At 38.0% G+C, this 13,767-nt stretch overlaps 1 protein-coding gene across 3 annotated transcripts in view; it reads right to left on the reverse strand.

The window, feature by feature from the left end:
• Positions 1-13,767, reverse strand: part of LOC121370395 (apoptosis-stimulating of p53 protein 1-like) — a 119,513-nt gene that overhangs the window by 3,775 nt on the left and 101,971 nt on the right. For all 3 annotated transcript variants that reach the window (XM_041495584.1, XM_041495587.1, XM_041495586.1), the window contains 6 exons: positions 8,696-8,969; positions 6,580-6,767; positions 3,854-5,968; positions 3,048-3,181; positions 1,744-1,910; positions 49-248 (listed from right to left, as the gene is read on the reverse strand). In XM_041495584.1, coding sequence (XP_041351518.1) covers positions 49-248; positions 1,744-1,910; positions 3,048-3,181; positions 3,854-5,968; positions 6,580-6,767; positions 8,696-8,969 — 3,078 coding nt within the window. The remainder of the gene's footprint in view (positions 1-48; positions 249-1,743; positions 1,911-3,047; positions 3,182-3,853; positions 5,969-6,579; positions 6,768-8,695; positions 8,970-13,767) is intronic.

Consider the following 13,767-nt stretch of genomic DNA (forward strand, 5'->3'; position numbering starts at 1 on the left):
GTATGTGGGGTTATGCATGTGTATAGTCATATACACATATATACATACCCCTAGTAGATTCTTGGCAACATATCCTTCTCGGTCTAGTTTCTTGGCCCACCACCATTCCTTCTCTTTCTCGTCTCCTTTTCGTAGAATGGTAACGTTATCATTTATTTTAACCGTCAACTCGTCCTTGTTCTGAGACTTGTAGTCAAACACTGCGTACACCTCACCATTGTTGAGAATTCCCAGTTTCTCCTGAATACCTGTACAAGTAAATAGTGATGTCATTAATGGACATGCATCAGTAGATTTCAAAGTAGGACTATTTGATTTCTAAAACAGATTATTTCAACAAATGAGAAAAAGGAAACACTGACATCATTTAGCAGTTAACTTCTACTGAAAAGGTAGTAAGTAATGTTTTAAAGATGCATTTTCATAGATAGTGCATCATTTACAATGGCCTTTGACCCAGTCATGGGGTATTGACTGGAATAAGAGAAAAACCCTAAATGGGTTCAGAGGTAATTTGATCCTAAAATCCAAGTACCTTGGGCGAGTGTTCTAACACCAGGCTATATCCCTCCCTAAAGAGAACACTTTCTCAAACCAACTAGTTATGACTTAAGCTCATTGAACATCGCTACACATTGATTTATTATTCAACAGCTATTGAGGTCAAACATTTGGTCATTCTGAAGAAAGCTGTACATTTTTTCTATATATGCACATACCATGGCCTTTGGTACATACCAGTCATGGGGCATTGGTTGCAATGGGGAAAAAACCTAATCGGAGCTTGGATCCAGCAATGGGATTTGATCCTATGACCAAAGTCCTTCAGGCTAGCACTCTTAACGACTTTGTTCAGGGGGCAGGATCTAGCAATCTAAAGTTAAAGTTTGTTTAACAACACCACTTGAGTGCATTGATTTATTATAAATACATAGTCTTAGAAATTTTTTTCTTCTATTTTTCATTTTTATTCATACTTACTTAGTACTAGTACAACAACAATGCCATAACCTACACTGTAGAATTATCTCCCCTTGCCGGATGTATGACATAACCTGTGCATGGGCAGACCGTATATCCTCTTACAGCATTGTTGTTGTGCTAATACGGTAATTAGAATAAGACTATTAGAGAGGAAACCTGATACATTTTTCCCTTAGTAGCAAGGAATCTTTTATATGCACCATCCCACAGACAGAACAGCACAAACCATAGCCTTTGATATACCAGTCGTAGTGTACTGGCTGGAAGGAGCAATAGCCCAATGGGCCCACAGACAGGGATCAGCCTAGACCAACAATGCTTTACCACTAAGGCTCAAAACAACCGGATCTGGGTCTGGGACTGAGTCTGATAAATATGGTACCAGCCAAAAATAAAACTCATTGAATCGAATGTGACAAACACACAGCGTCTGTGTTTTGGCGTGAACTACATATCTGGCAACATAACATAGAACATCTTATGTATTTTCTGGCAGCTGCACAATGTTCAAACCTTACTCTTTTCAGTTCTTTTAATAAAAACAGGAAAGGTATATATTAATCAACATTTGATTTCTCATACTTATTGTTTATAGAAGTAAATTTATCTAAAGATATAAATACATTAATATATATTGATAGCATGTAACCGTTACAGTCCGACATTAAACTACAACAGATGTGGTGTGTCTGCCACACTCGCCACACCCAGACCAAGACATGGTGTGTTTTGGGCCTTAGTTGTGATTGAGGTACTCACTGTACAGGTAGTCAGAACACCCGTCGTAGCCGTCCTCGTCCTCCTCGCACTTCTCGGCAGCCGTCTCGTGGTCGCTGTACGTGGTCGCGAAGATGCATGCGCCGTGCTCCACGATGAAGCGCACCATCGGCAGGTTGTTACACGACGCCGCGCAGTGTAGTGGAGTCCTGAAACACACACAGTCAATACCAGTCTTCATTTTAACCTCAGTTTCTTCATTATCATATTTGTGGACTCATTATGTGTATGTACTTTGTGTATGATCCCTATTGTTGCTGGGGATCTATGATGAGTAACATATTAACAAACTTCATTATAAAGTAAAAAACCCACACCCCCCCCCCCCCCGAAAACTGTAGTATGTTCTTTATATTAAGTTAAATGAAAACCTGAGGGATTTTTTTTAAAGGGTTGTAGTGTTTTAGATTATTCTCCAATTTGTTGATTTATTTTTAACTTTATTTTTATGCTTATAATCCAACTGAGGTTCAAACACATTATCTTGGGTACGCACATCAGCTAGTATCTGGGCTGTTTGTGCAAAACAGTGGGTTAATGATTGTCGTGGTTAGTCAGACAGAAGTGGGTGTAGTGGCTTTACTTTAATAAATTATCTTAGTTGACTATAAGGTACCATATCTCAAGAAACGGGGGGGGGGGGGGGGAAGAGAGACTTATTTACAAATAAGGGCCTAATTTCTTAAATGCCGTTGGGCTTATTCATATACATGAGTAAATTTTTCATCAAATATGGTAGTCAACAACAACTGAAAGTTAAACAAAAATTAGTTGTATGCTAAATGAATGAATACAATCACTATACAGTTCTGTGGTGTGAAATGTAGAGTATAGGACCATACACAAAGTACATACATCACAAAACATCATTTTCTTTTGCTTCACTCCCATACCCATTTGTATGCAAGCCTATTGAAATCTTTGATCCCCCACTCAGCCATATGTATGCATTAGTGCCAAAGATGAGTCTCATGGAATATTTATGAAAAGATTGTTAAATACCTACCACAATAATGACAGTTTATTCATGGTGGTCAAACTATCTTATCAACAAAATTTTCTCGATCCTCAGTATAACATAGTTAGATTATCTAAATGAAAAGCATGAAATTAGATGTGATAAAAACACGAGTACCCACGACTTTATGCAAAGACATATGCAAATTCACCACAATGTTTCGAATCCCCTGCCATATATATGTACTTTGTGTATGATCCCTATTGTTGCTGAGGATTTATGATGAGAAACGTATAAAGAAAACCGTGGACACTACATTATTTCTTACCAGCCATCACTGTCGGGTGAATTAACGTCACAACCAAACTCTACGAGGAAGTGGACAATCTCATAGTGGCCGGCACAGATTGCGTTGTGGAGAGCAGTGATACCTTCGTCATTGGGCGTGCTGACATCTTTTACCTGATAATAACAATACAGGTCATTAGAGAAACTCATCATAATATCAATAGATTTTTAATTTTATAATAACACAATGATCGATTTCAAAACCATAGCTAAATTAAAATTAGGATTAGAAAAAAGAAAGTGTTTTTCATTCTCTTCTGAAATCGGGGTTTGAGGGTTCTACATGTCTTTTAGTTTTTAATTTATTTTCTAATCATATATCTGATAAACTGCAAAGCAAAAACACATGCTTTAAAAAACAACTGTATAAATAAAAACACATTTCTTGCAATTCAACTCTATTTGTTTTTAGATATACATTAAAGGGAAATACTCTTATCATGGGGAAAAAAACCTGTGAAAGGTGTGAAATAATATTTTGATCATGAACTTAAATAACCACAATAGTAATTCGTCCAATAAAGAAAGGTTCACTAATGGATAGTGGCTTAATGCATCAATCCTGCACCATGGTGAGGAACAGCACACACAGAGATCATTGTTGCAAGCTGTCTATACATTGGTGAAGAACTTACAATATGGACTATGGTAAAGCTTATACATGAATACTGTATGGAAATATTTCTTCTGAAACTGTGTAACTCTCATTCTAAATATTTACATGAACAATACCATAAATAAACAAACAAACAAAAAACCCAAACAAAATGCAGAAAATAAACCTACCTCTTTGGCTGTCCTCATAACCAGGTCAAGTTCACCCTCGAGAGATGCATCCAGCAGAAGAGCCAGAGGGTCGAAACTTACTCGGTTTGAGACCTTTTTAGATTTTTTACTTTTCAGATTGGTCTTCTTCCTCAACACGACCCCTTCAGGAGAGGGTAGTGGAGAAAGCTGAGCTTTGGAAGACTCGCTGGCACTGTTAGCGTCCGTCTGGCTGTTGTCCGATTGAGCACTACTACCGCCACCATTTTCTGACTGCTCAGAGTTTGAAAAGGCACTTGACTGGTAGTTTGAAAGACCACTGCTTATTTTTTGATTGGCTGCATATTTCTCGTAGCCTCCCCGTAAATACTTGTGCAGGTCCTCATTGTCGCTATCCGAGTGTCGTCTGCGCACCTGCTTTGGCGTGTTGGCTTTGTAACTGCCTTTGTCCGATGCTATGTGCTGGTATTGGGGCAATCCCACCAGTCCGAAATGAGTGTGTGTCCTCGTTGGACTGTCCGTACCTGTGCCTTCCCCTTCCCCTTGAGCAGAAGATGACGGCTGGTTGAAAGCAGTCCTTTGTTCGAACCCAGCCCCATCTTTGTCCTTGGTCACGGAAACATGACTAGCGGTCGGCACATTGTAACTACCACTGTTTTCTGATGGGGAGCTGCTCCCAGGCAAACTGTTCTCATCCTGCTTTGGCTGTTCTGCCGTTTGAACTTTAGGAACATTTGCATTCTGATACAACTTTTGCATATTTGCTTGGTATTTCTGCAAAGCTGAGCTGCCTAGTTTACCCATGTACGTGTTCATTATTGCATTTTTCGTGGCGTATCTGTAAGTTGGAATTCCTTTTGAAACCCCAGCCTGAGACACCGCCGTTGTACTGCCACTGTTAGAACTCGTGACTGGGGTCGAATGAGCCTGCAGCTGAGGCTTCTCCGCAACGGGAGAGTCAAAAGAAAACCTGCCATCTGTAACATCACCTTGTTGAGAGTCGGTGCCATTCTGTGGAGAATCTTTAGAGGAGGAATGTGCCACATTCGAAGGAGACATCTTACTTTCTGACACCAGTGTCTGGACGCCTTTTTTAGAAAATACAAAAGAAGCAGACACTGGCTGTCCAGGCTTTGGCTGACTGTATGGAATGTTTTGAGGACCATCACCTTTAAGAAGACCCTTTCCTGGAACTGAAGAACCACCAGGACCTTTCTGAGCTGGTGCTGCTGACCCTGGAGGCTGGTTGCTGGAATTTCTAATGGGTGGAGACGGCTTCTGCTTACTTGTGGCAGACGGCAAGAGCTGTCCACCATTTGACAACCCAGCATTACCTCTGCTGTTTGGCGAGTTCTGAGAACTGTCACTAGAAGCTGGAGAGCTCTGGCCACTACCAGCCTGCCTCTCTTCCTCCGTGATGTTAATGACCGGTTGCTGTAGCGATTGTCCTGGCAGCCTTCCTGCCAGCACCGTTGTACTGTATGTGCTTCCAAAGGGCCTGGGGGCGTACTTTGCAATGTTTGTCACGTTAAACTTAGGAGGTCCTTGACTATTAGCACTAGACACTTTGTTCTCCTGACCGAAAGCTGCGCTCTGGTCTCCATTCTGAATCTTACCACCTTGACTGTCGGCCGATAACGGTCCATTCATGGACGGGCCAGACTTCGGACCATTCAGATCGTGTTTCCTCCGATAGAAATCACTGTGTACCCCACTGGGCAACTGTTTATCCTCAGTCCTCTCGTTATTGTTCAACTCTTTGCTCGGTTCGCTCACACTGTTTTTGTCTCCAGTAAACTTTGTATTGGAAGGAAGAGACTGATATTTTGGATCTTTCTTCATGAAGCCAGCGTTTTTACACAAATCATCCTGGGTCGTGTCTTTGATAACCTGCTGGACGTATGGTTCGACGGCGGCTATGTTGGTTCCCGGGGGTCGGCCCGGGTATTTGTTCTGGTTGAGGATGTTTTTGTTCTGTTGGGCGTGTTCGTTCTGCTGTGATCGGCGTTTCTTGATTCGTTGTTGTAGTTCCTGTATCCGCACATCCATCTTGCTGGCCTCGTCTTTCTTGTGAAACAAGAGTTCTCGCTGAGCTGACAGTTTGTTGCTTTGTTCGTCATTCAGTTTGTTGCGCGACTGAAATATTTCAAAGAAATATTTATTTTTAAAATCTTTCAATTTCTGTGTTTCCAACTATAACGTACTTGAAAAAACTAAAACTAAAAATTTCAAATAAATATTTCATAAAATCTTTTAATTTTTATTTTCTCAACTGTAAAAGTTGTCCATTTTATATGTTAATTACATATAGGTAATAATAATTTACAGAAAACATAAATCAATGGCAAGAGAATGGGGAGATATGGATTTTTTTTTTAGGAAATGTTTAACTCTCATAAAATTAATCTTCTTTCAAAAAGTAGGCGTTGAGGGCACATTTTTTTTCTGTACATGTATTTCATTGGTAAATATGTATTCCCTCTGTACATGTAAATTCCCTCGTACATGTAAATTCCCTCTGTACATCAGTATTCCTTCTGTATAAGTGTATTCCCTCCAGATATATACATTCTATACAAGTATATTCCTTCTGAATATTTGTCTTCCCTTTGTATAAGTGTATCTCCTCTGTATATGCATATTTCTTCCATAGTACAGAAGAAATATGCATATACACAGAGGAGATCCACTTCACTACAACTCATATGTTCCCTCCATAAATCAGTTCTGAGGAGGAGATTACGTACCACCAGCTCCTTCCTCAGTTTCTCCAGCTCGGCGACAGCGGCTGACTGAGTTTCACCGTTTATCCCATTGATCTTGCCTTTCTGTATTTCCTCCAGCTGCTTCGTCAGGTGTTCAACTCGCGCCACGGCCATAGACAGTTCCTTCTCTTTTTCATTGAAGAGTGCCTTCACAGAATCCAGTTCCGAATCTGAAATGTTCCACATTCATGTGACACCATGCTGTAATGTTATCCAGTGTATTGAAGGCCATCATACATTCTGACAACTGATGGATTTACTACATTCATGCAGCTATTGATATCAAACAGCTAACATTCAGTAATATGTTACAGTGTTTAATAATTGTATATGCGTAATTTGTATGATGTCAAGCATAAATGCTGGTTTTTAATACTTGATGTGTAACTAGTATGACGACGTCAAAATTATTATTGAAATTGTTTATTGGATAATATTAATTTTATAACACATGTGTCTTAATTGAAAGGGAACAATTTGATTTATTTTACGAAGAAATATTAAGACCTGTTGTGTAGTTGTCAATTTTTTTTTTTAAATGTTATCCATAGTTTCAGACCAGACAAATGTGAGTTATTACTCAGAAATATATCCAATGTCAGTTCTGCTTTCAGTCAGAATACTGGTTATAGGAAACATAATAATTTATTTATAGCATAGTGTTAATGAAGATCAGGCAAATTATTGTTAATAATCAAATCATAACAGGTGTTAAAAACATATCATTTTTTATTTTCGCTTTTTATTTTTTGGCAACAGGGAAAAAACAGTTAACTACTTATTATACATTTAAAATTTAACATTTTGTTTTACATTCATTTTACATATCAACTTTTGAGGCCATTTGAAATCATAATGTAATGTTAACCACATAAAAAACTTATATTCAGTACTGCAAGTCAGTTATGACATGGTGTATGAAAAACAGCTATAGCAATTTACACCTGATAAATTCTGAACACAAAGATTTGTTGATTAATGCATTTCTGACACGCAAAAACTCTTTATAATGTCACAATCTGAAACCAAACATCCGGCAAGACCACATATTTCATGTACCTTGTAAGTACAAAAGACCAACAGGATGTTTTTTCTCTACATGGATTACCTTCCTGGAGCAATGTCCTTCAGCAGACTTTAATATATGAAGGACCTGTATGTACGCTCTTGTTACATTAATCGGAGGGATGAAACTAGACATCTTATTCTGCTTAATGTTTATAAAGTTCAATTTGACATATTGAATAACATAGGTTATAAATCAGCATTACTGAAGACACTTATTCATACTCAGGGCTGTGATTACTCCCGGATTATGTTGAGAAATGAAAATTTCACCTGCTGGACATTACGAAGAATCTCCTGCACATAAAAAAGTGTCAATAATGATACACAAAAACCTCTAAAAATATGGCATATATTCCGAGTTGTTGTAATGTCTAATGAAGTTCAAGAGTGTCTTAAAGAAAACATTTAAAAAATGTAACATTTTTCATTCTGTGTCATGAAGTTCAACAATTCAACCATTTCAACTGATTCACAAACATAACCAATTACCTATCTCCAGATGACATAAAAAGCAACAACTTTGGGTTTGTGAAGTACTGGACAAATTTATAGATCAAATTTATTACTAGCATAAAAATGTTGGTATAACATACAAAGACGTAATGTGGGACTGAATGTCAGTAATGTAAGACTGAATGTCAGTAATGTGGGACTGAATGTCAGTAATGTGGGACTGAATGTCAGTAATGTGAGACTGAATGTCAGTAATGTAGGACTGAATGTCAGTAATGTAGGACAGAATGTCAGTAATTTAGGACTGAATGTCAGTAATGTGGGACTGAACTTCGGAAACTTCCCGAGTCTATAGACAAGGGTTTTAGTTGCAGCTACTCTTTGCTGTTACCATTTATGTGATCCCTTATTTCTTTCCATAATTAATATACTTTCAGAAACAAATTTCACATAAAGGGGATGTGAAAAGAATACCATATTTCAAGCAAGAAACTATTTTAGACAGGAATACTCTACAATGATGTGATAGGCCCCTGTATCTTTAACCAGAGAATAACTCAACACAACAACAACATACTGAGGTTTCCGTTTGCCGTCTTGTGCTGCTCCACCTGACCGCGGAGAGCTCTCAGTTTCTTCAGCTTCAGCTCCTGGGTGTCCACCTTGTCCCGGAGCCTGCGCAGCCGGTCCTGCTCTGACGACAGCTGTGTGTGTCTCTGCTCCTGGTGCTTCAGGTACTTGAGGCGCTGCTCCTTGGCAACCAGCATCTGCTGCTGGCTCTCGATCTGCTGCTGCTGTCGAGCAGCCATCTCCTGCAGCTCGTTCAGGGTCAGGTCCATCCCACCCGGCAACTGAAGAAAAAGACATATCATATTAATTAGAATCTCAATCTCCAGCAGCTCATTCAGGGTCAGATCCATCCCACCCCGCAACTGAAGAAGAAGAAGAAAAATCATGTTAATTACAAAACAAATTCTAATTTGTATTATTATTATTCATACTTACCTAGTGCTAGCACAACCGATATGCTAATCAACTTGATAGCTGATACATTTTCTAGTCCTGAATATTTTGGTATTTTAAAGATGAAAAGTTAAACCTGATTTCAAGTTTAATCATGATTTATAGTTCAAATCTGAATTGAGAAAGGATCAAGTAATAAAGTTTCTGAATCAGTTTTAGCTTCCACTCAAAATCTATTTGGACTGAATGTTCTGTGTGTGAAATTGTTTCTGACATAATTATATGGAAAGGGATATTTTAATGATACCTTGGATCATTATAAACTATTTGTTGATTAGTATACCATTATTTTGACTCTTGGTTAAGGGAGAGAGAAGAAATTAAAAACCTACTGCCATCACACTACTAGCAGAATATGACTTTTGAAGTCACACAGCATAGCTACATTATGAAATCGCTCATTTCATGCAATGTGGCTCAAATAACAGAAATAATAGCTTTTCCCCTTAATTTGTATGGTCTGCAGGATACAATGTAAAGATAGTAACTAGTTAATGAAGTCAGATTCAGGCCGAATAAGAAATTTTGCTCAACAGAGCCTCGCAGAATTTCCCATTCTGACCTTCACAAGATAAAGCCGATATCCGACGTCATTAACTATTTATTCTCTGTATACATGTCACTGTACACCAGTCTCTTTCATGTACTGTAAGTTACTCATCTAATGACTACAATGACGAGTGGTTACACTGGCCACAGTTTGGTGGAACACAGACGAGTTCCAGGTCAGTGGAAAATAACATTAGCCGTACGTTCCCAACTTCCCACCTATGACGAAGGAGTCCTCCCCAAACACAGGTGTACACAACACAGTGTGTCATACAAGTAGAGATTATCACCTCACATCGTCAACAAGATAAAACACATTTTTGTTAGGAATGCTTGAAATATTCTAATACAAATTCACTGAACCATCCATGGGAAACAAGACTGATTTTTCAATGTCCTATTATAATTTATATGATGCTCTTCTGATAATGGTTGGAAAATAAATAAGGAATATATAAAACTAAAAATTGTTCACATGTGCCCAAAGCTATTCTGATGATACTTTGAGATGCTTTAAATTTCTTATAGCTGAATAAACATAACTTTGGTTTTAACAATTACTTGGAAAGTGAACAAAACAAAATGTTATGGTACTAAATATTTCGTTTGTGACACCTGAAATTTGTTTCAGTCAAGACATAAACTTAATAATAATAATACATAACTTGTTTATTATTCTGTGTATAATATCCAACAAATTATTTAAAACATTTTTTTAAAATACAAAACCACATAATTATATTTTTTTTATTATCATACCTCAGGCATAAAATAACCTGCCAAAGTTTCCATTGGAACTTAATCCCATGTACTGCCAGAAACAGTACTAATGAAAAAACCACAAGTGAATCTTCCCGAAAACAACACAATCCAACAGATCGACTAACAAATGCATGTATATTTAGATGTGTATTATCTTCTCAACTCTGTCATCACTGAGCTAATGTATCTGGACTGATTCCAAGTGGTCAACATGCATGATATGGCAGGAATAAACCACAAGCCCATGAACAACGCAATTCCCCATTCAGTTGTTTACAACTTAGTGTGGTCCATGACCCCAACGCATTGTTTGACCAACACACTGGGATATGCGCGAAATGCTGTCAAGTGTTAGAAACAACTCTGGCCAATGGTGTACTATCAAACAAAGTGATCTGGCAGACTCAGATCAGAGTTATCGGCTTATTGCGTCCTTGTTGATGTCGGGTAATGACACACCTACATGTAAATCTAAATAAACAATTTCATATTTAAAGGGACTGTCCTGTGTCCTGAGTCTATTTCTATTGCAACATATTTATGTCTAACAGATCCTTTTCGTTGACTAAAATTACGTAATAAATATACAGAACTTCACATATGTTGTTTTCGCTTCCTATTTATTGCACAAGTTTATTTTGCGCAATATATAGCATGAGACTGCGTAGCGGTCAAGTGGTATGTTCTTTCACAAAATAAACGAGAGCAATATATAGGAAGCGAAAACAACATATGTGAAGTTCTGTATTTATTACATACCTTCATTTATGTTTTACAAAAATGTTTTGTAATTTAACATAACAACTCTTTGTTAAATCAATGATCAAAACTCCTTTCATGGATTTACTTAACGTTAAGAATCATACTCTGCGGCAGCCTTGTGTAATGTTTCAAACATTGGGAGTGGGGAAAATTACAACACGACTGTCAAGTTGGCCAATTCTGTTGACAGTTGGTGGTCTGAACCTAGCATTATTATCCAATGCATATGGTTATTTTGACACTGGGGGGGGGGAGGGAGAAGGAGAAGGAGAAGGAGAAGGAGAAAGAGAAGGAGAAAGAGAAGGAGAAGGAGAAGGAGAAAGAGAAGGAGAAAGAGAAAGAGAAAGAGAAAGAGAGAGAGAGAGAGAGAGAGACAGAGAGAGAGAGAGAGAGATAGAGATAGATAGTATAGTCTCTCTATCTATCTGTCTAAATATGCACTGAGATTTGTCTTGTACACGTGTATATTTTTTTTTAGGAGTAGAATAACTCCTACAAACGAAATAAAAGGCATTCTTCATCTTGCAGAGTGGCAGTCTTCTTATAAATGAAGAATGAATGAATGAATGTTTAATGACACCCCAGCACAAAAATACACATCGGCTAGTCAACAAAGGTGAATGCACAAACACTTGTAGAGTGGCAGTCCTCTTATTCACGAAGTACACTCTTAGTCTTGCAGATTGGCAATTCTCCTATATTCAAAATAGGAAGCACCCATAGTCTTATGGCGATGCAATCCTCCTATATATGAAAGAAGAAGCATGTTTCATGTTTTGGAGAGAGAGAGAGAGAGAGAGAGAGAGAGAGAGAGAGAGAGAGAGAGAGAGAGAGAGAGAGAGAGAGAGAGAGAGAGCAAGAGAGAGCAAGAGAGAGAGAGAGAGAGAGAGAGAGAGAGAGACAGGCCTTTGATGTACCAGTCATGATCAAGACACAGGTTAGGACAGGAATAAACCTTACTCCATCAAGGGTGATCAATCTTACGACCCACCGCACCACAGGTGAGCATTCTACCACTGAACTACATCCCACCTCATCCAACCAGGACAGACACCAATGCGTTGATGAGACAGAGAGGAAACCTGCTGATTTCCCACAAAGGATAGTACATACCAGAATCTTGAATAGTCAGTGTGAGGTAATGGTGGGTATACATCATATGTTTACCACAACAGGAAAATTTCACAACTAATTACTAGATATACATACATGTATACTGGTATACAGCATCCAAACCAAAATACTACAACTAAAATCTGTCCCATCCTTTTACAAAAGTGTTTTTCGTTAATAATTTCAGTTTGGTTTGATGTAAGAAGAAATGTAAAAGTGATTTAGAAACAAAAAACCCCACCATTTTTGTGTGCAAGTTACAAAACAATCTGCTCAGAAATAAATAGCTTGTAGTAAATTTCATAGCATAAAAAGGGCATTTCCTGTGGGAAGGACTATATATTGACTTTATGGTAACACTCATAATCATCACTTGAAACATGAATTTATGTAATTCAGCATTGTAATGATCACCGATGGCAGTTTATTAGTCACACCACACACACACGTTCACACATACACAAACTGAGTTGACTAACACAAGCTTACGGAGCACGTAAACTGGTATGTAAATTTACACTGTTTGATAATTGTGTAATTTAAGGCTGGCAAGTACAGGATTGCAATGGCAGGTCGTTAGTCACGCTAGCATGGATAATGCTCTTATTTGGAGTCGGTGGCGTAACAGTGTGATATTACATAAATGACAACCTTGACATTTCAAATCTCATATATTAATCATGATGTTAGGCAGTAAATAATCTTAAACAAAATGATCTATTAGCACTATATATAAATACTGTTTTATATGAAGATGTCAGAGGGTCAAAATGAAAGAAAGAAAGAAATGTTTTATTTAACGACGCACTCAACACATGTTATTTACAGTTATATGGCGTCAGACATATGGTTAAGAACCAGACAGATTTTGAGAGAGAAAACCTACTGTTGTCACTTCATCTGCTACTCTTTTCGATTTGCAGCAAGGGATCTTTTATATGCACCATCCCACAGACAGGGTAGTACATACCACAGCCTTTGATATACCAGTCATGGTGCACTGGCTGGAATGAGAACTAGCCCAATGGGTCCACCAATGGGGATCGATCCTAGACCGACTGTGCATTGAGCAAGCACTTTACCACTGGGCTACATCTCGCCTCCAGGGTCAAAATGAAGACGGACGGATGATTAAAACTAAAGAAGGAATGGTTGTTTAATGATATTTCAGCCTGTTTATTATAAACTATGGCTAAATAAAGACTGGTTTTTTATATGAAGATGTCATAAGAAGATGTCAGAGGGTCAAAATGAAGACGGACGGATGATTAAAACTAAAGAAGGAATGGTTGTTTAATGATATTTCAGCCTGTTTATTATAAATTATAGCTAAATAAAGACTGGTTTTTTATATGAAGATGTCATAAGAAGATGTCAGAGGGTCAAAATGAAGACGGACGGATGATTAAAACTAAAGAAGGAATGGTTGTTTAATGATAT

This window comes from Gigantopelta aegis, chromosome 4, assembly GCF_016097555.1.
Source record: "Gigantopelta aegis isolate Gae_Host chromosome 4, Gae_host_genome, whole genome shotgun sequence".
Taxonomy (NCBI): domain Eukaryota; kingdom Metazoa; phylum Mollusca; class Gastropoda; order Neomphalida; family Peltospiridae; genus Gigantopelta; species Gigantopelta aegis.